We start from the raw sequence: 23,424 nt of genomic DNA, 5'->3' as shown, positions 1-23,424 counted from the left end.
GTGGTGGGAGCTGGTTGCTGGAGCAGGCCCTGGCCCTGCTGGGTCATCCAGGGAGAGTCGCTTTTCCTGCCTGTGCCTGCCCCCGCTTTCAAAATTACATCCTTCGAGACTTTGTGTCCTTCCCTGCACCCGCCCAGGGGCTCAGGGTTAAGGGCTGTGTGGGACCGGAGCCTCTTTTTTAGTCTCCAGGGATGGTCAGGAGGGCTGTGGCAGACGGGGATGCAGGTGCTGGGTGAGCAGTGCCATCACCTAAGCGTGGGCTCTGGGCAGGGGGGTTGTGTGGGGGCTCTGCTGCTGGGCACTCTGGCTGGTGTGGGGCTGGGCTGGGCTCCTGCTCCAGTGGATGGGTGTTAATTAGAGCTGGTGGCTGGTGTCCGGCCCAGCTGCAGCCCGAGGGGAGAGGGAGAGGGAGAGGGAGAGCAGAGCATCCTGGAGGAGGGGAGGGGAGAGAGGAGAGGAGAGGAGAGGAGGGGAGAGGAGAGGAGGGGAGAGGGAGAGGGAGAGGGAGAGGGAGAGGGAGAGGGAGAGGGAGAGGGAGAGGGAGAGGGAGAGGGAGAGGAGAAATAGGGGAGAGAGGAAAGAGGATCCCATCCCATTGCATCCTCCCAGCCCCAGCAACCCTCCTGCACCCTTTCCCTCCTCCCCTGAGCCCCCTGACACCCGCTCTTGGGTGCAGGTGAAGGCGTAGCAGGCAGGACTACTGGAAGGAAAACACAAAGCAGTTCCGATGCATGGTTTTTATTGACTTTAAAAAAAAAAAAAAAGTTGTTTTAAGACAGTTGTGTGCAGAAGTACCCATGTACACAGAGGCTACAGGCGAAGCCACCCGCCTGCTCCAAGCCCTAGGTCAGAGCACTGCGCTCCCTCTCCCGGCGGGGCGGGAGGCGATGGGTGCTCGGTAGGCACCGCGTGATGAAGACTACCCCAGTAAGCATGGGCACCTCCTCCCTGCCTGCCCCCCTGCCCGTAGCCTCTGCCTACATCTCCTCTATGTACAGTACAGTGGTGCTCGTCGGCCCCCTCCCCGCCGGTTGTGCAGCATCCCCCTCCTGCCTGCGGCCAGCGGCCCCTCTGCCAGAGAAGCGGAAGTGGTTGCGAGTCCTAGCGGGACAGCTTAAATAAAAAATAATAATAATAATAAAAAAAAAGGGGGGGGGGGTAGGGGAAGGAAGTTAGCCAAAAAAAAATACTGTCAGGGCAGCAAGGAGCTGTGAGCGTGCCCTTTGCCGGGTGCCGGCAGTGCCGCTGGCAGGTTTGGTACCTGGGTTTGGTACCCAGCGCCTCTGCTCGCCCTGTGATTGTCTGGCCAGGCCCTGCTCAGCCATCACAGGAGCTGGTCCAGCCTCGTCATGCTGGATTTGGCCTCTCCAGCCACCAGCATGGTGGCCTGGATGATGTGTCCCTGCCTCCCTCAGCAGCACTTCCCAGCTAATTTCGAGCCCGGTGCAAGGAGGGAGCAGGTGTGACTGCCAGGACTGCCAGATAAATCGGCCAAGCTCCTACCGCCGGCGCGGGAGCGGGCACAGCCCAGCGTAGCCGACAGGAGATGGTCAAGGCACTCATTGTTGCTCATGGTTTTGTGGTTTTTATTTTTCTTCCCCTAAAAAAAAAAAAAAGAATAACCCGGGAAGGTGGAGGCTGGGGCTCGCTGCAACCTGCCTCCACATCCCGGGGTTTGGAGAGGGGCTCGGGGCTGGCCGTGGCAGTCGCAGGTTGTGGGCAGCACTGCTTCTACCAAGACCCACCACGAAACTCAGCAGTTCAAAGCCCTGTGGACAGAAAAGATTAATTTCCCCAGCCCAAGGGATGCTCAGTGCCTGCTCCAGGTGACCCAAACCCTTGTGTTTCACGATTGCAGAGAGAAACTTCAAAAACAAAGAGAAGAAAACCCTGAAAACCAAACCGAAGCAGAGAAACAGGTAAGAGGCTGCTACAGAAAAGCCAGGTACAAAAAGGTAAAAAAAACCTCCAAGCCCCAAAAAACCTACAGTGATTGTTCCTCAAATAACTATTGCAACCAGGCGGTGCGGACAGGGCTCCCCCCGGCCTGGCTCCGGCCCCGCAGCCCCTGCCCCACTCTCAGCACCGTGGGGCTTGTGCCACCGCTGTGCCGGGCACCCATCGCCGTCACCGGCTGCGCGGGCGGGTGGGGGGTCCCTCTCCAGGGGACCTTTTCCATGATTGCCTTTTTCTTGAGCTTTTCAGTATCTCCTAAAAATAAAAAAACCCCACCCACCTGATTGACCCAAAGAAAGTGGTTTTAATTACACCTCTGGGGAGGCAGTTTCCTTCTGCATCTCCCTGTCCTGTGCTGCGGGGCAGCCTGTCCACCCCAAAAAGCCTCGGGGACCCTGAGGGCACCGGCTGTACCAGACTGGTGTAAACCGAGCCCCACCCTCACAAACGGAGCAAAGACTTTGGGATTTCAGCTTCTCACCAAGAGCTGTCTGTTTATAGCAACACAAAAGCAAAAGCACGGTTCATTCACCCACTAAAGCTATCTCTAATCTGCTTTTTCCCAGCCCGAAAGTGAAGGGAAATTTCATCTCCTCCTCTCCAGCGGGGCCGGACCCGCTGCTGCATCCCTCGGCCGCTGCATCCCGCATCCCTCGAGTATCCGGCGAGGGAGCCTGGACGGAGGGACCGGGCTGCTGCTTCCACGGGTCTCTTAGCTGCCTTTTGCACAGTCGACCCCGTGATCTGTCCTACCCTTCTCAGTCCTCAGGGAGAGGAGCAGGGGTGCCCAGCCCCGACGCTGGGGTTCCTCTCCGTCCCCCAGCCCAGCTGTGCTGGCAGCCTGCAGCGGAGCGTTGGTGAAGGTCGGCTCCCCGCGATGGCTCCACGTGCTTGTGACCGCGCCGGGACCTGCCTGTGTGCCGGGAGCCTTCCCTGGGAAACGATGGCAGCGGCTGCCCCAGGTGGGTAAAAAAAAAAAAAAAAAATCAAAATAAAGGAAGAAAGAAGCAGCTGGGTTCCACTGGCGAGGTTGCTCGGCCGCCACGTCTCCCTCGGCCTGGACACGATGCTTGGGCGCTCCCCAAAGTCACCCAGCTTCGGGGCGGGGGGGGTTTGTCTTGTTTTAAAAAGAGCAGCATTTGGTTTGACTGTAAAGAGATGCGAGGCGGACACCCCCGCCGCCCGGTCAGTCACTGATTGTGTTTACAAATCCTTTCTCAGCTGGATTTCTTAATAATTATAATAATAATAATTAAAAAAAAGCAAAAAGTCTCCTTTAGCTCTGAACCTGATTGGCTGCTGGAGGCACCAAATATCGCCGGGGGCGGCTCTGCCGGTGGCGCGGGGCCGCGCTGCCCATCCAGCACTCGTCGCCCGAGGCCGCTGGGGAGACCCTCGCCCTCTGCCCCGCGGGCAGCAGGACCCGGCTGGCGCAGGGGAGCCGGAGGAGGCGCAGCTCTCAGTTCCCCCGGTAAACCTCGATCTTGCTGGTTTTGGCCAGCATGTCGATGATGTGCGCCTCGAAGTCGGCGTCGTGCACCCCCGTCTTCCTGAACTCCCCGGCGTAGCGGTTGTTCTCCCAGTAGTGGTGCCAGTTGCCCCGGCTGTCGGCGCCGAACCCAAAGACGTTCACCTGCAGCGGTGAGGATGGGGATGAGCCAGCCCTGATCCCCCCACTGGGCTCGGGACCCCCTCGGCTGAGCACCCCCCGCGCTGCCGGGGGGATTTGGCACCGTGCCGAAGGCATACGGCCCTCTGCACAGTCTTCCCACCGTTCAAGGCCCATCACCATGGTGTTAGGCAACCGGAGCAAGCAAAACTGCTGCGTTGGGTTCGAAGAAGCCACCTCCCTCCTTAACCCTGCGAGGTTCAGGATCCCAGCAAACCCACCCCACGCAGCCCATCCGGGACCCCGCAGCCAGGGGAGGACCACGAGGAGCCGTCACCCACCTCGTCACAGACATGGAGGGCGAAGAAGAGCACCAGCATGCCAGTGGAGGGGTAGCGCCCGTGGTGCTCCGTCCAGCGGTCATGGATGTACTTGAAGAAGGCAGGGTTGTAGATCTGCACCTGGGAGCACAGGCTGGGGTTAGTGCTGGAGTCCCAGCCACGCTCCCTTCGGCATCGGCACCCCAAGAAGGAGCACCAGGATGTGCACAGGGACCCCAGGGGAAGATGGGGTGATGGTGGCTGTGGCCAAACAGGTGCTCATTGCAGTGGTTGGGATGAGCCCCCCCTTACCTTTTCTTTGTCCACTCGCAGGAAAGGCTTCACGGGTGCGTACGTGCTGGCGAAAAAAGCAGAGAGGCAGGTGAGCTCCCAGGGGTCCCACACTCCCCAGCCCCAGCCTGAGCTGCCAAGGGACTGGCACCAGGGGATGCTCTGGGAGGGAGGACTGGATGAACCCCCACTGCTGCGGGGGGGCTGCCCCTGCGGTAGGTGAGCGGCCAGCCTGGTGCTGCCGGTGCCCACCGGGTACTTACAACCTGATCTGGCCGGTGGAGAGGGCACTGGCGATCCAGAGCAGGTCCAGGGTTTTGAAGGGCACCAACACGAAGCTGACGTTGGCGGGCAGGTTCTTGGCACTCTCGGGGTACATGAAGTGGTGCGTGGTCCGACCACCCACGTCACCCTCAAAACCCACTGTGGGGGCCTGGTTCATCCTGGGGAGAGAGTGGGGAAGGTGGCACCCCCCTCCCAGCCACCCTGTCCCTTGCAGGTGACACGGGTGTCCCCTGCCGGCTGCTGAATGCTGCTGAGGAGCAGTTTCCCAGCCTGCTGGTGCTCAGGGTGCTGGGAGGAGCTGAGGGTCCCCCCCCAGCCAGCCCAGGGTGGCAGCACCCACTGGGACCCTTGACCGAGCAACTGGAGCCAGGCTGTGGCATATGGCACAGAGACAACCCCCGCAGCATCTCCTGACCCACAGCAGACCCGGAGAGGGACTGTCATGGTGCACAGCAGGAGCCCAGCACCCACCGGTGCTGCCAGCATCGCCCCATGCCTCTGCGCTGCCCGTGGGGCTCAGCGGGCGGGCGGTGCCCCCGGCAGCGGTCGCCTGCCCTCACCTCATGATGAAGTCGTGCCCGTCGATCTCCGGCCCGTAACCGGAGCCACGCAGGTTGCCCGAGTTGCCGACCACGGCGCAGCGGCGGCAGCGGTGCGGGTCACGGGAGCGGTAGGGATCCTCCCCCGGCACGATCTGGAAGAGCTTGCTCAGGACCTCGTGGGTGTTGTGGGACTTGAACTGGGGCTGCAGCATCTGAGGGGGGAAAAGGAGGGGGGGCATGAGCCAGCAGCCCCCTCCTCACCGGCGGAGGAGAAAGCTGGAGCACATCACGGTGCTCCTGGGGGCTGGGGGACCCATGGGGGGTGGCCCATCCCCTCGCTCACCATCCACCACCTCTGGACATCGGGCGGCAGGTCCATGTTCTCCTTGGTCCAAACCGGGGAGACGGTGCCATCGTAGCGCCCGTCAAACCAGTCAGTAGCCCCGGCCTCCTCGGCCGGGCAGCGGCGGCAGGCGCAGCCCCGGGGGTACGGCCCCCCCTTGCTGAGCCGCTGCATGCCGGCGTAGCCGGGCACCAGCTTCACCCGGTGGATGCCGCCCAGCCCGCCGGGGTCCAGGTAGGTGATGCTGTGGTGGGAGTAGGTGAAGAGGAGGGACATGACGAAGACGAGCAGGAAGGCGGTCGAGAGGAAGCAGAAGCGCAACGAGCACTTCATGGTCGGCAGGCGGCTGAGCCGGGAAGGGCGCCCGCTCCGGCATAGGGCTCGGGCATAGGGCGCGGGATGGCGTCAGCTGGCCAGCGAGGCTCCCTGCGGGACCCAGAGCTTTACATCACCGCGGCGGGGGGGATGCGGAGCCCCTCCATGAGCCACCGTGCTGGGCTCCTACCTGCCGGGCTGCAGCTTTCCATCCGCGTGGTCCAGCCGCGGCGAGGGCCCCCGGCGGCTCCACGTGCCGGGCAGAGAGCATCTGCTGCTGGCCCCGGGGCTCCGGCACAGCTCGGCACGCCGGCCTCAGCCACAGCACCGTGCCTCGGCCGCTCCTCCGGGTCCCGGCCCCAGCTGGCTCTCAGCTGCAACGGTGCTCATCGTCCTCAGGGTTTAGCTGATCCGCTGGCACGCTGCCCTCCGCCGCTGGCTCAGGAACATGGCCACGGTGATACCGGCCTGGAGTGGGAAGGAGGGGACAGCGGGTTAAGGGATGGCCATGCACATGGCAGAGCCAGGGGGCTGCCACCGAGCAGCAGGAGGATGCTGGGAGGCTGAGGAGTTTGTTTATTCCCCGTTGGGTTTTGAAAAATGCCACCCAGCCTGCCTCTGGCACGGGGCTGCAGGGGATGAGCTGTCCCCAAAGAGGTGAGAAGAGAGCTGAGATGTCGGCATCGTCCCATCCGCGCCAGCCCCTCACCGGCGGTGCCGGGGGAGCTCCCAGCAGCTCCCAGGCTGTGCCCTCCCTATCTCTGCCAGACAAAGGCTCAGCCATGAACTCGCCTCTGGAGCTGAACAAGCGGCTCCTTTCTGTAGGCTCAATCCTTCTTCTCTATCAAGCCACAAGCAGCCCCTCCAAAATGCTCTTCACCGGCTGCCGCTGCCGCCAAGACAGACGGGAAACAGCCGTTTCACAGTCCGACACATGCCCCGGGTACCGACGCCGGCGGCTGTCCCCTGCCGCGTGTCAGCATCCCGCGGGGAAGGTCACCCGCTTGCTCGTGATCCCAGCGGGTAAAAATAGCCAGGGCAGAGGTGCCGGCGCCTGCGCCCAGGGAGGGACAGGAGGAGCGGCCAAACCCTCCGAGCCAGGGGGGGCAAAGCCAGACGCCCCTCCTCAGCCAAAAAAAAAGGCTGAAAATCCCCTTTTAACAGAGCTGATGAGCTGGGGCGGGATCCATCACCCTGGGGGGATGGAGACGTGACCCCCCGAGGGCTTCTTGGGGAGGGGGATGCCGGGGCAGGACCATCCCAAGGCCAAACCCTGCAACGGCTTCGCCTCTGCAGCTCAGCCCTGGCCCCAATTAGGCCAGCGCCGAGGCTGGCAGCGCTAATTAGGAGCTGGCAGGCACCGGGATTCCTCTTTCCTATGAAAAAAACATCCTCCGGAAGATGCCGACTTTCTTACTGGGGATGGAAGCTGCCGAGACCCCCCCAAAACGCTCCTTGCAGGGATGGGGGAGACTAAGCATGGGCCAAAAAATCCGCCCCCCCCAGCCCATCACGCTGCAGGCACAGATGGCTCCTGCCCAAACTATTAACCCGCTGTCAAATACTTGTCCAAGCGGCGACAACCTTTAAAGGAAAGAGCAAGAAAATAGGTGCACATCCCAGGCGTGACCGTTGTCCGAGTCTTTTTCCCGGCTCAGGGGGGGTTTAAGACGCCTACGCGGCACATGCACGGCCAGCGAGCGACTGCAACGAGTTTCTTGGGTTGCTGCCAGCGGAAAAAGCAGGGGTGGTTGTTAAACGGAAGGTTTGCATCTAGGGGAGTTTGGGATAAAGCCAGTAAAAAGCTATAAACCCTCCCTGAGATGCACAACACTGGAAGGTTTTGGAGGTAAAAGGCAATTTTGGGCTCGTCTTAGCTGCAACGTGGCGGGGACGCCGAGCAGGATGGGCTGTTCCCCCTTCTCCTGCTCCTGCCTCTCTCCGTCCCACAGGGCTTTTTAAAGGCTAAAGGAAATCGGCTATCACGTGCTCGTGGTATTTTTGTTCCCGGTGAAAGGGGGAAAATCCCTTTCCGGCTCCCCAGCCCAGGCCGGGTCCTGCCTGCCACATCCCAGCCCCGCCGGCATCTGGAGCGCGTTTTGTGCAGCCCCATCCCGGGGCCTCCCAGAGCTGCCCCCGACAGCGGGCGGGGAAAACCCATCCTCCAGCCCAGCTCACGCGCATTAAAGCATCCTTAAATACCAGCGGCTTATTTGAGTCATCACTTTCCTAGCAGGGGCTGGTGGCTATTTCCATCGCCACTGGTCCTTATAGACCCCAGCAGGGACACGGCACCTACACATCCATACATACCCCAGCATTAACTGCACCCTCCCTGCCAGCTCCCCGTGTCAAACTCAACGTGGCTCTGCCAAATAAAACCCCGCCGGCCGGAGGCATTGTGGGGCCTCTTTACACAGGTTTTGATGTTTCCTTCTTAAAATAACAGGGGATTTCAGGATTTGTTCCGTGGTGAGCAAGCCTGGCAACTCAGCAATACCATTAAACACTCTCCCGCTCCCAAATTCATCCCCTGGTCTCCTTAATTGCCTCCTGAAGACCGTGTGCTCATCAAACATGAGTTTTTCTTTGATTGCAAGGGATAATGAAGCGAGGCTATTAAAAGGTCCTGGCAAATTGCTCCGGCACTTTTACAGTTGGATGATTTTTCCAATCATATAATCTTTCATTTCGGGATGTAATCTTCAATTTCAGGATGAACGCTGGAGCGATGCGACTGACAGCCCCGGGGCCTGAAGGATGCCTTTCCCTTCCCCATCAGCAGCAACGCTGCTGGGCGCATCTCCTCTTGGCTTTTTTAGGTCTTGTCGGCTTTGTTTGCTCATCTCTAAGATTGTTGTTTTCTGAGGTTGTTGGCACTGATTTCCTTGCCGGTAAGTGACAGGGTGGGCGCAGGAAGGAGCTGGGATGTCACCCTGCTTGGGGCAGGGAGAGAAGGGCAGCAGAAGAGCAGAAGCATCGCTACCCGTGCCAGCTGCTGCTCCTCCCGGGGATGCTGGGGCTGAAAATTCTGCAGGGATTCCCTAGGAAATGCACCCCTGGGTGTCCAGGTGCCACCCATCCCAGGACCTCTGTGCAGGGACATCACTTGTGCCACGGCCGAACCACTGACCGACTGCCAGAGCAGTGCCCAACTTTTGCAGGTGGAGGAGGGGAAAGCACGCAGGGACCCCCCACCCTGGACCGGCATCCCTCCTGCTGTCATGGGTGGAAAAAATGAGATTTAGGGTTGTTTTTTTTTCCAACAGGGAATGGAGAGAGGCAAGTTGAGTCTTCTTCTACCTTCTTCAGCCCCAGGCAGAAAGAAGCGCCGCGTGGTGATTTGCCTTACCCTGTGGTTTCAGCCCAGGGTTCAGCGAGTGGGATTACTACAAAAATTCATAAAACCACTCAAATTGGCTTTTTTCTGCGGCCCAAGAGGCAGCCCGAGGTTGCGGCCGCCACCGGCACTGCTTTGGCCGGGGAGCGTGCCGAAGAGCGCGCCCGCTCGCCCCGCCGGGGCCGTCAGCTCGCGTTAGCTCGGCACAGCGAGCGGGGATGTGCCGGGGGCAGCGCGGGAAGGGACGATACTCCCGTCCTTCTGCATTACTTGGCTTCCAAAGCCAAACCGAGACCCGGCGAGAAAAGCACAGTTAATTAAAAAGGTCCTTTCCTGCGTCACCCATCCAGAGGGATCATATTTTCCCCTTGTTTTGTTTTTTTTTTCCCCTCCCTGGAAGCTGAATGGGAGAGGGAGCAGGGAGAGAAGCCGGTGTTGGTAGCGGGTGTTTGTCCCCGCTGAAAAGTGATGCCATGAGGGATCGCCGGCTGGAGGTAGCCGGGCACCAGGTATTAACAGGAGAAGCCAATTTCATGGGTTAAACCATTGCCACGACCCGACAGCAGTGAGGACCCAGTAACTTATTCTTCATCCTTTTAATTAATCATACTCTTATCAGCCAGCTCAATCAGCTAATGGAGCCAAGTTAATTGGGTTTCCCATGCCTTAAACCCTCCTCGCAGCCCTGGCTGGCAATGGCAGCAATTCCAGCATTTCCTTGGTGTCCAGAGGGGTTATTTCGGGCTCATTCCTCAGTGCTGGGATGGGGTCAGGAAAGAGCGGGGGAGGCAAATCCCCACCATGGAGCTGGGATGGAGCCAGCCACTGATGAGGCTGTTTCCTATGGGATTTAGGGGCGCAGGGGAGGGCCCAGCAGTGGGAAAGCTCAGAAAGGGATGCTCCCACCCTTGCCGGTGGATGGGGCTTGCAGGGACCGGTCCAGCAGCATCCCAAGCCTCTCGGCTTGACCACAACATGGCTGGGACCCCGCGGGCACCCGCTCCAGCCCCAACACCCCGCGCTGCCCGATGGGGCGATGCAGGGTGTGGGGAGCTTTGGCTGCAGAGCCCATCTGGCTGTCCTCACCTCCAAAACACACAATGGCAGAAGCAGCCGAGGCAGCCGACCGCCCCCGCAGCTCACATGCACGGACGCATCGGGACAGGCGAGCCACGTGTGCCAGCCCACGCGGCTGATGCCCCCGTCCCCGCGAAGGGACGCTGCTCGGCCATCTGCCAGCACCGCTTCCCCCTGCCTCTGCCAGCCCCCCGCAGGCCCCCGGCTCTCCCCGGGTTGCCGTGGGGAAAAGGAGACCCCAAGCCCCTGCGCTCCAGAGGGGTTGATAAGCCCAAGGTCACGCTCGCTGCGTGGCCTTGTTATGTCCGGCTCCCTGTGCCAGGAGCAGCAGGCTCCTCCCCGAGGCAGGACAGGCAGGAGGGGAGAGGGACTTACTGCTCAGCCTGATACAGTGGGGAGACTCTGCCCCCCCAGCCCCAAATGCCTGCAGAGCCGGACAGAGGGGCAGACCCACCCCTGTGGCACTGCCCCCCAGACACCCATCCCAGAGTCCCCAGTTTGCCACCAACTGCCTCAGCTGCTGGGTACCACCAAGGCACCAGATTGGGTACCACCAGCTCGGGTACCACCAAACCACCAGGTCACGTATCACCCCATCAGGTACCACTGGGTCAGGCACCACTGAGCTGGGTCCCACCAAGGGGCCGGGCTCAGGGCTGGCTAGCAGGTGGGAGCGCTAGCCAGCCCCCAGCAGAGCAGAGAATGCAGAGCCTGGGGTTCACCACTCCATCCTCCCCCCAGCTCCCCGTGCAAAGCCACCGAGCCCTGCAGGGAGCTGGCCGCCCACTGCCGGCCACATTTCCGTCTCGTCATCCCACAGGCGTGGGGTCTGCCCGGTCCGTGCCCCCCGCCGTGCCTGCCACAGCATAGCTGCACCCCACAAACACCCCTGAAGCAGTCTCCCCTCCATCCCCAGCCACCTGTATGGATGCAGCCACGATGGGTGCACGCATACTCCCCAGCAAGGGCAGGGCCCCCACTCGCCCTCCAACCCCAGCACCCCGTGCCGCCAGCGGCAGCACCCTGAGCCAGCGGCAGCACCCCGAGCCTCCCCACCAGCCACCACAGCCACCGGGAGGGAACCGCTCCCCCCCACCACCACCGCAGCTCGTTTTACCAGCCAGCACCCGTTAGGTTCACGCTCGATGCCTCACTGGGAAAATATGTGCAGGAGAGCAGGATGGGCGGACACCGTGCCGGGGAGGCGCCGGCGCTGCCGCTGGCCATGGCCTTTTGCCTGGGGAAGGCGAGCAGGGGCGTGGGGCCTCGCTGTGCTTTGCTGTCCTCCTCCTTGGGGCTCGGCAGCTCCAGGGATGGGAGGCGGTGGAAACCCAAAGGCTTTCGGGGCTGGTTGATGGGTGCTGTGACCCAAAGCCCCCCTTTCCCCCAGGACACAGCCTGAGCAGAGAACTGCAAACTCGGTGCACGCTGTGGGGCAGCCCGGTAAAACTGTCCGGAATTTCCTCTGTTTGTGGGCAGTGCTGTGAGGTCATTGAACCCGTTAGGAAAATTGTACCTACAAGATTTCAACACAGGGACATTATGCTCCCGCGGCAAGAGGCCATCGATCCCAGCACAGCCCAGTTACTGCCAGGGACTCCCATTAAATGTAAAATTAGAGCAGCTCCACTGGCGAGGGAACCCAACTTCTCACTTCTAGCTGGGGCTCTGCTCGGATACTTAGAGAAGGGGGAGCATTTGCATTTTCCTAATTAGCCCAATTACCGCTGCAGATCAGAAGTCCCTTGCTGGGGACATGGTGGCACCCGGAGCGAAGTGACTGCAGCTTGTTCTGGTTTCCCCAGAGCGACTGTTGCAGGAGTTATTTTAGAGCCCCAGCACTGAACTATTCATCCAGTAAGAAAAAAATAAACATCCATGTATCACACATGCATATATATATATAAAAATTGTTTATATATATTCACCATTCATCCATGTGGCGGTTCTGGGGGTATCTTTGGGAACTTTGCCATGGAGCTGGGGCCCAAATCTCTTGCAGTCTCCTAAAAATCTTCGGGGAGATGCTGAAGGCAAAGAGCGATGCGGAGCCAAGAGATCTGCTGGAACCCGACACGGAGCAGGGCAGGGAGAGGAGGTTCCCAGCCTCTCCCACCGCATCCCAAGCCCCCAGGGACTGGCGAGCTCTGATAAATCACAGCTGGTTGAGAAGCACCGAAGCCGGCCGAGCCGCTGGAGGGCAATTAGCAGTTTGCACTCTTGCAAGAATTAAATGCAACGGGAGCAGATGAAAGCCATTAAACTGCCGGGACTTTGGCGTGGGCCAAGCTGGGTGGCATCCAGCGTGCCGAGAGCCGGCGGGGAAACCATTGTGCCCTCAGTGCCACCGGAGCCTTTTGCCGAAAAGCAGAAGTTTGGAGCTTGTTTGGGCATGAAAATTCAAGCCCAAGTCAGTTGCCCCGGCGTGCAGCTGGCGGGGCTCTCCCTGCCTGCTCTCCCTGCCTGCTCTCCCTGCCTGCCTCCAGCGCCGGCGAGGCGTAGGCGGGCGAGTGGAGCGCGTCTTGCCGTTCCCGAGAACCGCCATGAGCTCCTCAGAGGAGAGGGAAACGCTTTTGACAGGCAGCTGCCGCGCACAACCGGCAGCGGGGCCACTGCTCGCTGCCAGACAGGGACAGACAGACAGACAGACGGGCAGACGCATGGCTGGGGTGGGGGGGCAGCAGCCAAGGCAGCCCCCCCGCTGCCCCAAGCTTCACCACTGGGGACGCAACATCTGGCTCCAATAAAAGGGGAAGGAAATGGAAAACGAAGCCCAAAGCGCTGAGCAACTTCCCGTCCCCACTCACCGCCCTGGCCGGGATGTGGCCGGTGCTGTCGCTCAGGGGGTACTGGAAACGGGGGAGCTCCTGACCCCTAGCCTGGCAGGGGACCCCCAAATAATGGGGGGCAGAACTGCCTCCGCCAGCTTGGAGCCACCCGACTTCCCGGAGGGAAGCTCAGCAAGTTTTGGGGGTTTGCTGTTATTTGGTCTCACCCAGCCATGTTTTTTGCTCATTCGCAGCAGGAGGGGACGTGGCCCTTGCTCCAGTCCAAGCTCTCCCGCTGCCCAAGCGCCGTCCTCCCCCCCAAAATCCTGCTGCTGGGATGGAGAGCCCTCACTCTGGGGAAATATTGGGGAGCTTTGCAATAAGTGCTCTGGCTCTGCAGCTGGAGCCTGAGCAAAACCTCACCTTCCCCCACCGCCAGCAGCACCCGAGCCCCCGGCGTGCGTGGGGACCCCCTGCATCGCCAGGCCCTAAAACGTGGGCTCTGACACCGACCCCGCTCTGGCAGCCGCGCCTCGGCCGGGGAAACACCCCGCAACAGCGGGACAGGCGCACACCCCGGCGGGTCGGACGCCGATCGGATCCCACACCAACGCCCGTGCTGGCCCCCCGCACGCACAGACGCAGGCAAGGGACATTTCCCTGCTCGGTGACACAGTTTCCTACCCTGTCCCCAGAGACGCCCGTGCTGTGTTTGTGAAATCCTGGCTGCCACTACCCAGGCAAGGGACACCGTGTGTCACGCAGCCATGTGTCACACTGCTGCTGAGGGACCTTCCACGCACACTGGCACTGGTGGGGACTGGGGGCACCCGCAGCCAGCCCTCCCACGCTGGCCCCACTCTGTGGCCACCCCAGCACCCTGCCGGGGTCCGGGCCCCGCGGCACCACCCCGGAGCACACGGCTGGAGAGGGGCAGCTCCCCCGGGCCGGGGGGAGCAGCACCAGCCCCGGCCCTGGCACCCCTAACAGGGGCAAGCATCCTCCCCGGGGCGAGCGCATCCTCCTCGGGCAGCACCCCGGGGCTGCACCCCAGGGCTGTGGCCAGTGCATCCTCCCTGGGGCCAGCACCGCAGGGCCCGGGCCAGCGCTCCGGGCCAGCGCATCCTCCCGGGGCCAGCACCCCGGGGCTGAATCCAGCACGCCCCGGATCCACGCTCCCCGAGGCCAGCACCGGGACCAGCACCCAGGACCGGGGCCAGCACCCGGCGCCAGCGCATCCTCCCGGGGCCAGCACCCCAGAACCGGCGCCAGCGCATCCTCCCGGGCCAGCACCCCGGGGCTGAATCCGGTGCATCCCGGGTGCGTGCTGCCCGCAGCCAGCACCGGGACCAGCACCCAGCACCGGGGCAGCTCCCGGCCAGCCTCCCCCGGCCGCAGCCCGCGATCCCCCCGCCCCGGGGATCGGCCCCCCCGAGCCGGGCCGTGCCCGCATTCCCCGCATCCCGGAGCCCGTTACCCCGCCGCGGTACCTGGCTCGGCTCCGGCATGGCCCCGCCGCCGGGCGCACCCGGGCCCCGCCGCCGCCGCCGCCCCCCGCGCCGCGCCCTCCGCGCCGTGCGGGGCCGGGCCGGGCCGTGCCGCGCCGTGCGGGGCGGGGGGTCGGGCCCGGCAGCCTGGGAGATGTAGTCCGCGGCCGCCCGCCGCCCGGCGGGGCTTGTGGGACTTGTAGGAGGCGAGCGGGGCCGCGCTGCGCCCACCCGGCGCACCGGCGTCTCCGGTATCTGCTCCGGTACCCAGCCCCCTACCCCGGGACATCGGCATCCTCCGGCGGCCACCCCGGCGCATCGGCATCCCCGGTGCCCATCCCGGTACCCACCCGGGTATCCACCCCGGAACATCGGCATCCCCCGGTGCCCACCCCGGGACATCAGCACACCCCGGTACCCACCCCGGGACATCGGCATCCCTGGCACCCCCCGGTACCTACTCCGGTACCCACCCCGGGACATCGGCACCCCCCGGTGCCCACCCCGGGACATCGGCATCCCCCGCTACCCACCCCGGGACATCGGCATCCCCCGGTACCTACCCCGGCGCATCGGCATCCCTGGCACCCCCGGTACCCACTCCGGTACCCACCTCGGGACATCGGCACCCCCCGGTATCCACCCCGGGACATCGGCATCCCCCGGCACCCACCCCGGCACAGGGGCACCCCCCGCTACCCACCCCGGTACCCACCCAGTGCCCATCGCGGTGTATCGGCATCCCCAGTACTCGCCCTGGCACTCACACCGGCCCATCGGCACCCCGCGGTGTCCACCCCGGTACCCACCCCCGTACCCCCCCGACAGCCCCCGGCCGCCCACCCTGGCACCCCCCGGGCACCGGCACCCACCGCCCGCACCCGGGCACCCCCACCCCGCTGCAGAGCCCCCCCGAGGAGCCGTGCTGAGGCCGGGCGGGCTCGTGGCAGGGATGACACTTGGGGGTGCTCGCCGCCGGCGGGACCCATTTTGGGGCAGAAAACGTCAAAAACCCCCATTCCCCGCTCAGCGAGCGCCGCGGGCGGTGTTGGGGGGGGGGACACGGGATGGGCCGAGGGGCGGGCCGCGGGGCGCACGGTAGCCGCGCAGGGCACGCTGGGAGCTGTAGTCCCTCCCACGGCGGGCGCGCGGGCGGCGGCGGGGGCTGGACTACATGTCCCAGCAGGCACCGCGGCGCGGGGGGCGGGCGGGAGCGCCGCCGGGACGGCCTGGGCCGGGGGGGGCGATGGCGGCGGAGTGGAGCGTCGTCCTCCTCACCTGCCAGCGCGGCGGCTGCGTCTCCGCCTTCCAGCGAGGCAAGCGGCGGGGCTGGCGCTCGCCCTCCCCCCCCTCCGGCGGGGCGCGGGGTGCCAGCCCTCAGCGCCGCCGGCCTCTCGCTTGGCAGAGCTGGAGGCCCGCCGGCTGAGGGGCGGCCTGGGCCCGCGCCCCCCCCCGCTCCTCCTGGCCGTGGAGGACCCCTGGGCCCGCCTGGGCAGCGGCGGGGCCACCCTCAACGCCTTGCTGGTGGCGGCCGAGCACCTCAGCGCCCGGGCGGGCTGCACGGTGAGGGGCCTCCCCCGGCGGGCGAGCGGGGGGAGCGGGGTGGCAGCCTCGGGTGGACCCGGGGAGGGCGGGAGCGGGGGGGTGGCTGTCCCGGCCTCTCGCTGAGTGTCCCCTGCTCTGCCCTCCCAGGTGGTGAGCTCCGACGTCCTGAGGGAAGCCCGCATCCTCATTCTGCACATGGTGAGAGCCGACCTGCAGCCCGGTTGGGGACCGCTCCCTCGCACGGCTGGGAGCTGGAGCCACCTCGCACCCTCTCCCTCCCAGTGACCCCCCAACCGCATTTCCCGTCCCACCAGGGCCGTGACTTCTCCTTTGACGACTGCGGCCGGGCCTTCACTTGCCTGCCTGTGGAGGAGCCTGGCGCCCCGGCTGAAGCTCTGGTCTGCAACCTGGACAGCCTGCTGGGGACCATGACACACCGGGTCTGTGTGGCCTGCGGGATGGGGCCCTGGGCTCCTGCCACGCGATGCTGGGCACCTTGGCGTGGGGGAGGGTTCGGCTCCCCCTGAAGCCTTTGGGGTGCCTTCAGTAGGCTCCCAGCATGGCGGGAAGGGTGCTGGGTGCCCTGCAAGGGCCAAGCCCCTTCCGTGCCATCCCTGGGCACGTGTCCCTTCTCTCGACAGCTCTGTGTGGGCTCCCCGCCTGGCGTGTGGGTCTGCAGCACTGACATGCTCCTCACTGTGCCTTCGGCACCAGGTGAGTGGGTGCCAGCCTTGCCTCCAGCACCCACTTTGGCTTGGGACAGGGGTCAGAGCTTGCGGTGGCACAGCTGTTTCAGCCTGTGCCATGCCCCCACGAGGGTGTGGATGCTCAGGTGTCACTGAGCCTTGTGTAGTTGGGAGCGTCTGTTGCGCCTGCAGCAAGGTGGCTGAGGCTGAATGCTGCTGTCACCATCTCTGCCATGGGCCCAGTTTTCAGGCAGTTGTGCCCAGTGCGGGTGCATTCACTGCCCCAGTGGGCACTGGTCTCTGTCCATCTCCCCAGGGATTGACTGGGACGGCTTCCAGGGTGTCAGAGTGATCGCGGTGCCCGGGAGCCAGGTGTATGCCAGGAACCATGGGGTCTACCTCACCGATGAGCAGGTGGGGAGCGGCTCCCCCTTCAAGGGGCATCCCTTGGAGGCGCAGGGGTCCCCACCCCTTCGGCCCCTTGGGTGCTGAGGTCTCAGCCCTGCCGTGGCTGCTTGCTTTGGGCCTCCCCGAAGAGCTCATCAGGGTGGTCTCTCTCTCAGGGGCTGGTGTGTGACATCATCTACAAAGGCACGGAGGCCCAGATCCAGCAGTGTGCGGGGCCTGATGGCACCGTCCCGCTGGTACGGTGTGACTCGGGCAGCAGTGGCCCTGCCAGCCCCGTCCTTTGTGTCACCACGGCTGTGGCCTCAGCCTTGCTGTGCCCTGGCAGGTCTGCGGGGTGGTTTTCTTCTCCTCGGATGCTGCTGAGCAGCTTCTGGCCACCCACGTCATCCCTCCTCTGGACGCCTGCACCTACATGGGGCTGGACTCAGGGGCACCACCCATCCAGGTGACAGCCCCTCATGGGGAACAGGACCCTCTCCCCACGGGTGCCGCTGCTCTCTAGGGCCTGTTTGCCCCCACACTGCCAGGCTTGGGTGGAAGAGGTGGCAGGAGGAGAGCACCCAGCAGCAGGGTGGAGGTCAGGGTGGCTGCACCGCCTGGCCTGGCTGCACCCAGCAGGTCCCTTCTCTCCCCAGCTCTCCCTCTTCTTCGACATCGTGCTGTGCATGGCAGGGGGGATGACAGAGGAGGATTTTGTGAAGGGTGGTGGTGACGCCAGCGTGAGGAGCGCCCGCTCCGTGCTGTGGACAGCTCTCCACACCTTCCCTCTTAGCATGGGTGAGTGATGCTGCGGTGGGTGTGTGCCACATGACCCATCCCTGAGCCCTCTTCGCCTGTGTGGGGAGAGACGGGGTGGTCAGGGCCCGGGACCTGGCTGTTTCTCCCCACAGCTGCAGCTCCCCCAGTCTTCTCTCCACACCCCTTCGACTGGGGATGTCCAGCCTGGCTGCCCTTGGCTCACACGGGTGTCAGGCACACCCACATTTGCCGTCAGTGTGCTGACAGCTCTCCTGCCCCCCCCAGCCTGCATCCCTGACGCGTCCTACGACTACATGACCACCTCTGCGAGCGACCACATCCGCAGCCTGACACTCCTGCCCGGCTCTGCCAGCCACCTCCGCTTCTGCAAAACAGCCCATTCCCACGTGGATGTAGGTCCTTCCATCCCCAGCCTTGCTCACACACGTTTTTTGGGGGTTTCCCCGGGCTGTGTGGCCAGACCCCGGTCCCACATGCCTCTGTGCCCCCGGCAGCAGCCCTGTCTCCTGGAGGACGGCTCTTCGGTCACCAACTGCCTGCTGGAAGGAGCCGTGCGGCTGGCAGCCGGCAGTGTCATCCAGCACTGTCACCTCCAGGCACGTGGCTGGGGTGGGGGTGACCCCGAGTTCTCAGTGGTCTGAATCGGCAGCAGGGTGAGGTGGCCCCGGCTGGGATGGGGGACCCATGGCTGTGAGATTTGCGGTGCCCTTTCTCTTCGGGGCTGCCTTTCAGCTGGTGCTGGCGATCCTGGTGGCTGTCACCCTCCCCAGGCCAGGGTAGGAGGCTGTCACTGCTGGGCTGTCCCTCCCTGGGGACCAGGGAAGACCCTCTCCCTGGGGGCTCTGTCATGGCTGTGAGCCCTGGGGGCTGTCACCTGCTCTGAATTTCTGCAGTCCCTGTAGCCCCTTGACAAACCCAAGTGTGTCCCTCTGGCACCTGGCTCCTGCTGGCCCCAGCTTGTCTCCCAGCGTGGCTCTGGTTCGGGGGCTGCTCTGGGGCCAGCCGTGCTACTCGGGGCCCTGCTGCTTCTTCCCCAGGGTCCCCTGGAGATCGGTCCTGGCTGCCTCCTCTCGGGCCTCACTGCAGGCTCCTCACCAGCCCTGCGGGGCTGTCCCCTGCGTGACATTGTCCTGCAGGGCCACCACGTCCGGCTGCACGACCTGCCCTGCCGTGTGTTCACTCTGACCGGCCGCCTCGACGACTGGCAGGTACGGACAGGGGTGCTGAGGTGGTGCCAGGCTCCCCGCGAAGCTGGGGTGTAACTGGCCCCTCCGTGCCCCTGCAGAGCCCTGCCGAAGAGGCCACCTACCTGAACGCGCCGTGGGCTGAGTTTTTCCTTCGAACAGGCATACGGTAGGTGCCACGGGATGGGACAGGAGACCAGTCCCCCTGGGGATGGCTGCAGTGGGAGGTGTCACATCCCCCCCACTCCATCCTGTGTCGCGCTTTCCCCTCCCGGAAGGTGCCCTCGAGCCCCGGGGCGGTGCTGATGCGCTCTCCCTCCATCAGGGAAGGGGACCTTTGGGATGCCGAGACACCGCGGAGGAGCCGCTGCCTGCTCAGCGCCCGGCTCTTCCCAGTGCTGCACGCCTGCGAGGCGCTGGGGCTGGAGGACGTGCTGTGGCTGCTGGCCCCAGCAGCGGTGGCCGGCAAGCGACTGGCACGCTGGCGGGCGGCCTGGCGCATGTCCTGGCAGGAACTGCTGCCCTGCCTGGACAAGGCAGCTGAGCTGGGTGCCCGCCGGACCCTCTTCTTCCTGCAGGGCCAGCGCAAGGTGCGGCGGGTGCTGCTGGGGCGCCAGGACAGCAGCCTCCTGCCGCTCACCCGCAGTGCTGTCCACGAGGGCTACCATGAGGCCGTGCTGGGCACACTGGACGAGGGTGAGCTGGACTCACACAAGCTGTGTCTTGCATTTCTGGGTATCGGGGCTGTTCAGTGCTCCCCACCCCCTCCAATGACCCCCTCCACTGCAAGAACCCGTGGGGATGCACCCCCAGGGCATCCGACAAGCCGTGCGAGTCCCTCAGCCTCATAAGAGCCAGTTTACTGCAGAAGTGGGCTGCTTTAGGGTGGCTGCAGCCTGGCTATGGCTTTGCAGCCTCCTTTTGTTTTCTAGTGGCCTCCACGGCTGGTGACGCTGGCATTGCAGCCCGGGCACTTGCCTGCATCGCCGACGTCCTGGGCTGCATGGCGCGAGGGGAAGGGGGCTTGCGGAGCGGGCCCGCTGCCAACAGGGAGTGGGCCGTGGCTTTCGGGCGGCTGGAGAGCGGCGACATCACCGGTGGTGTCCGGGAGCTGGCTGCTGAGCGGCAGAAGTGGATGAGCAGGTGAGGCTGTGAGCAGCCGCCGCCCCACCGTGGGTATTGGCGCTCGGGGAGCGGCAGCGGGGGGGCTCAGCACCTCTCTTTTCCCAGGCCGGCTCTGCTGCTGAGAGCGGCTCGGCATTACGAGGGGGCCGAGCAGATCCTCATCCGGCAGGCAGTGATGTCCTCGTGTCAGTTTGTCACCGTGGGGCAGGCGGAGCTGCCACCCTTGGGGCACTGGGTGCAGGTGGCGTGTCCGGCCCGCCTGGACCTTTCTGGTGAGTGCTTCCCCCAACTAGATGATCCATGCCTCCCCCCATGGGGGAAAAGAAGTCGGGGTGCCATGGGGAGCTGACGGTGAGCCTCGGCAGGTGGCTGGAGTGATACCCCCCCCATCACGTATGAGCACGGGGGGGCCGTGGTGGACGTGGCAGTGCTGGTGGACGGGTGCCGGCCCATCGGCGCCCGGGTGCGGCGCATCAGCGAGCCGGAGCTGCGCCTCGTCAGCCTCGGCGGGTCGCCACGGAGTGAGGCGGTGGTGGAGCTGGTGTGCCGGGAGCTGGAGCACTTGCAGGATTACTGCCAGCCACATGCCCCAGGTGAGGTGCCAGCCGCAAGGCCTGTGATGCCCCCTCGGTGTCCTGGCCCTGTGGTGTCAGGGTGGCCCTTTTTGGGGACCATGGAGGGAGTGGGTAGCGCAGCAGGCATCAGCTCTGCTTTCTCTTTTGGTTTTCAGGAGCCTTGCTCAAAGCTGCCTTCATCTGCACCCAGGTCGTGCAGCTCCCTTCACAGAAACCCCTGCAGGCCCAGCTGAGGGAGGGCTTCGGGGGTGGATTTGAGGTGCACACTTGGTCCAAGCTGCCCCATGGGTCTGGTCTTGGTAAGTCTGCAGGGAAGGGGCCGGGGAGTCCTCCACTGGCGCCAGCACCGGGATGGGGCATCCCCCTCACCACCCCGCAGCTGGGAGCCCCAGCTCCCAGTGGCATAGGCGGTGCCTCGCTGCCCCGGCCCTGCCTGTGCTCCCTGCAGGCACCAGCAGCATCCTGGCGGGAGCAGTGATGGCGTCCCTGTACCGGGCGGCCGGGAAGGCTGCCAGCACCGAGTCCCTCATCCACGCCGTGCTGCACCTGGAGCAGAGGCTCACCACAGGTAGTGGCTGGGGGGCGCAGCCAGGCCGTGGGGTGGGGGGCTCGGCGGGGGCTGAGGACCCTCTGCCCTGCAGGTGGCGGTTGGCAGGACCAGGTGGGTGGGCTGGTGCCTGGCATCAAAATTGGGAGGTCGAAGGCCCAGCTGCCGCTCAGGGTGGAGGTGGAGAAGATCCCAGTGCCCAGCGGCTTTACCCAGACCCTCAACGATCACTTGCTGCTGGTGTACACGGGGAAGACTCGCCTGGCCCGCAACCTGCTCCAGGTAATGCCCGGCTGCCACAGGCTCTACCCTCTGCTCCCCCCACAGCCTCGGGTGCCTGCCCCTGCTCTGCCCCATCACTGGTGCAGAGCTTTGCCACCCCAACGGGAGCTGGCACCGAAGGCTGCGGGTGCGGCACGATGTCCCCAGGTGTTGCTGGAGCCAGGAGGATGGTGACAGGGACGTTCTGGCCTCTTGCAGGACGTGGTGAGGAACTGGTATGCCAGGCTGCCCTCCGCCGTGCAGAATGCTGACGCGCTGGTGAGCAATGCCGAGGAGTGTGCCCAGGCCTTGAGGCAAGGTGTGAGCCCCTTTCCTGGGCCAGGGCAGCCCTTTTAACCACTGAAGAAACACAAACTTCCCCAGGGAGAGCCTGTGTAATCCTGGGTGGGAGGAAAGCTGGGGTGGCGTGCAGGTTCTTGCAGCTGCAGAAGCCCCAGATCTTCCCCCAGGCCCACGGGCATGTTGCAGGCAATGCCCCAAAAGTCAGGCTTGAGTGAAGTGGGCGTTGCCATCTCACTGCCATGAGCCATCTGTGATGGGGCTGAGGGCTGTGCCTAGCCTGTGCAGTGGATTCATTTGGCTTTTGGCTGCTGGGATGCTGTGGAGGGGAAGCTGGAGCATTAAAGCAAACAAATTCTTCCCTTGTGGAGGATTAAAAATAAACAGCAACGTGCCAGGGGTGAGTTTGCTTGCTTGGCAGGCAGAGCCGGGAGAACGGGGTAGATGAGAAGGCAAAATTTGGCTTGGGCTGAGCAGGAGAGGCAGAGGTGGGTTTCTGCCCCTTGGGCGAGGAGTAGAGGCATATAGTTTGTGATATCCTCTCCCCTGCAGGTAACCTGCCGCTCGTTGGTGAGTGTCTGGACCGCTACTGGCAGCAGAAGAAGTGCATGGCCCCCGGGTGCGAGCCGCGGGCCGTCGGGCGCATGATGGACGTTCTCCGGCCCTACGTCTACGGGCAGTGCTTGGCTGGGGCTGGCGGCGGCGGCTTCCTTTATGTCTTAACCAAAGCCCCTCGGCAGAAAGAGGCTTTGCACCAAATTCTGGCAAAAACCGAGGTGAGATGTGAGCTCCCAAGCGGTTTGCTGTCACAGGCAGCTTGCAAATGCTCAATACAGCACAAGCTCTAATTGCTTCTCACCCCACCCCGAGTGGGATGAGGTTGCCTGTTGCCCCCTTAGCCCTCCCCAGGACCTTGGAGGTGAGAACAGGTCCCTTGCTGGCTCCTGCCCCAACCTGTTTTTTTGTTTTTTCTAGGGACTGGGCAACTTCAGCATCCACAGCATTGAAGTGGACACGGACGGTTTCTCTGTGGAGGTTGTGGGATGCGATCAAAAGGACAGCGCTCACCCTGGAGAGGGGAGGGCTGTGTGAAGGCCTTCAGCCCTGACCATTCCTGGCAGAGAGGCAGGGCAGGGGAGGGGGCAGCCAGCTGCCTTCCAAAGCAGGGAAGTCCCTGCTGCTTCAGAGGCAGCTCCTTCAGCTGCTTCCAGCCTTAGGTCTTGATGTGGCTTTTTTGTGCTGCTACTTGCCTCAGAAGCCACAGGGCCTGGACAGACTGTGATGGGCTGGGCAGGCAAAACAGGCCCTAGAGTGGGGCCTTGCTGGAAGGACAGTTTACTTAAGGCCTCCAGGCTGATTTTGGGGTTTCACTGTTTTTTACGGTTCTCCAAAGGGAAAAAAAAAATTAGCATTTGTAATGCTGCCTCTAGCAGGAACCTCTCTGCTCTTCCAGCAGCCCATGCTGCCCATTGGGTCTGCAATGCTCCTGTGCCAAGGATGCACCTGGATATGGAATCAAGTCCCTCTCCCGCGCTGAGGGACTATTTCTGCAGTGAGTTACTAGTCCCTGCAGTCTCTTGGAATAAAAAAGCTTGTTCTCAGCACACGGTCCTGCCCCTCCTCCCTCCCTGTGGGATAGCAAGGGCCCAGCAATGCAGGGAAAAGCTCTTCCAGGGGTGAGGCTGGGGACTGGCTGCCAGG

The 23,424-nt window shown here is 63.7% G+C and overlaps 2 protein-coding genes across 12 annotated transcripts; one reads left to right on the top strand and one right to left on the bottom strand.

Moving 5' to 3' along the window:
• Nucleotides 1-722: 722 nt before the first annotated feature.
• Nucleotides 723-14,391, bottom strand: ST3GAL2 (ST3 beta-galactoside alpha-2,3-sialyltransferase 2). 6 transcript variants are annotated; one of them, XM_074881629.1, is made up of 8 exons: nt 14,337-14,391; nt 5,852-6,129; nt 5,347-5,772; nt 5,022-5,215; nt 4,440-4,619; nt 4,198-4,243; nt 3,907-4,026; nt 723-3,589 (listed from the first exon to the last, which is right to left on the bottom strand). In XM_074881629.1, the coding sequence occupies exons 3-8, from the start codon at nt 5,677-5,679 to the stop codon at nt 3,416-3,418; spliced, it is 1,047 nt and encodes a 348-aa protein (XP_074737730.1). In that variant the 5' UTR covers nt 5,680-5,772; nt 5,852-6,129; nt 14,337-14,391; the 3' UTR covers nt 723-3,415. The 6 variants fall into 6 exon arrangements, with proteins under 6 accessions (XP_074737730.1, XP_074737731.1, XP_074737733.1 ...); XM_074881630.1 differs by lacking the exon at nt 14,337-14,391 and adding an exon at nt 12,007-12,049; XM_074881632.1 differs by lacking the exon at nt 14,337-14,391 and adding an exon at nt 11,196-11,214.
• Nucleotides 14,392-15,557: 1,166 nt separating this feature from the next.
• Nucleotides 15,558-23,327, top strand: FCSK (fucose kinase). Of its 6 annotated transcripts, none has more exons than XR_012630588.1 (23): nt 15,558-15,649; nt 15,739-15,896; nt 16,026-16,076; nt 16,193-16,318; nt 16,520-16,592; nt 16,881-16,978; nt 17,128-17,208; nt 17,298-17,417; nt 17,608-17,749; nt 17,996-18,123; nt 18,226-18,327; nt 18,769-18,939; nt 19,017-19,084; nt 19,241-19,611; nt 19,848-20,058; nt 20,146-20,312; nt 20,406-20,633; nt 20,771-20,914; nt 20,995-21,183; nt 21,257-21,444; nt 21,643-21,702; nt 22,276-22,499; nt 22,699-23,327. XR_012630588.1 is itself a non-coding variant. In XM_074881907.1 (23 exons), the coding sequence occupies exons 1-23, from the start codon at nt 15,580-15,582 to the stop codon at nt 22,813-22,815; spliced, it is 3,324 nt and encodes a 1,107-aa protein (XP_074738008.1). In that variant the 5' UTR covers nt 15,558-15,579; the 3' UTR covers nt 22,816-23,327. The 6 variants fall into 6 exon arrangements, 5 of the variants coding, with proteins under 5 accessions (XP_074738008.1, XP_074738009.1, XP_074738007.1 ...); XM_074881907.1 differs by having other exon boundaries at nt 18,229-18,327; nt 21,643-21,742; XM_074881908.1 differs by having other exon boundaries at nt 21,064-21,183; nt 21,643-21,742.
• Nucleotides 23,328-23,424: the final 97 nt, after the last annotated feature.

This window comes from Strix uralensis, chromosome 12 (genome assembly GCF_047716275.1).
Source record: "Strix uralensis isolate ZFMK-TIS-50842 chromosome 12, bStrUra1, whole genome shotgun sequence".
Taxonomy (NCBI): domain Eukaryota; kingdom Metazoa; phylum Chordata; class Aves; order Strigiformes; family Strigidae; genus Strix; species Strix uralensis.
The sequence above is the reverse complement of the archived record's forward strand: the minus strand, read 5'-3'. Positions and strand labels throughout refer to the sequence as shown.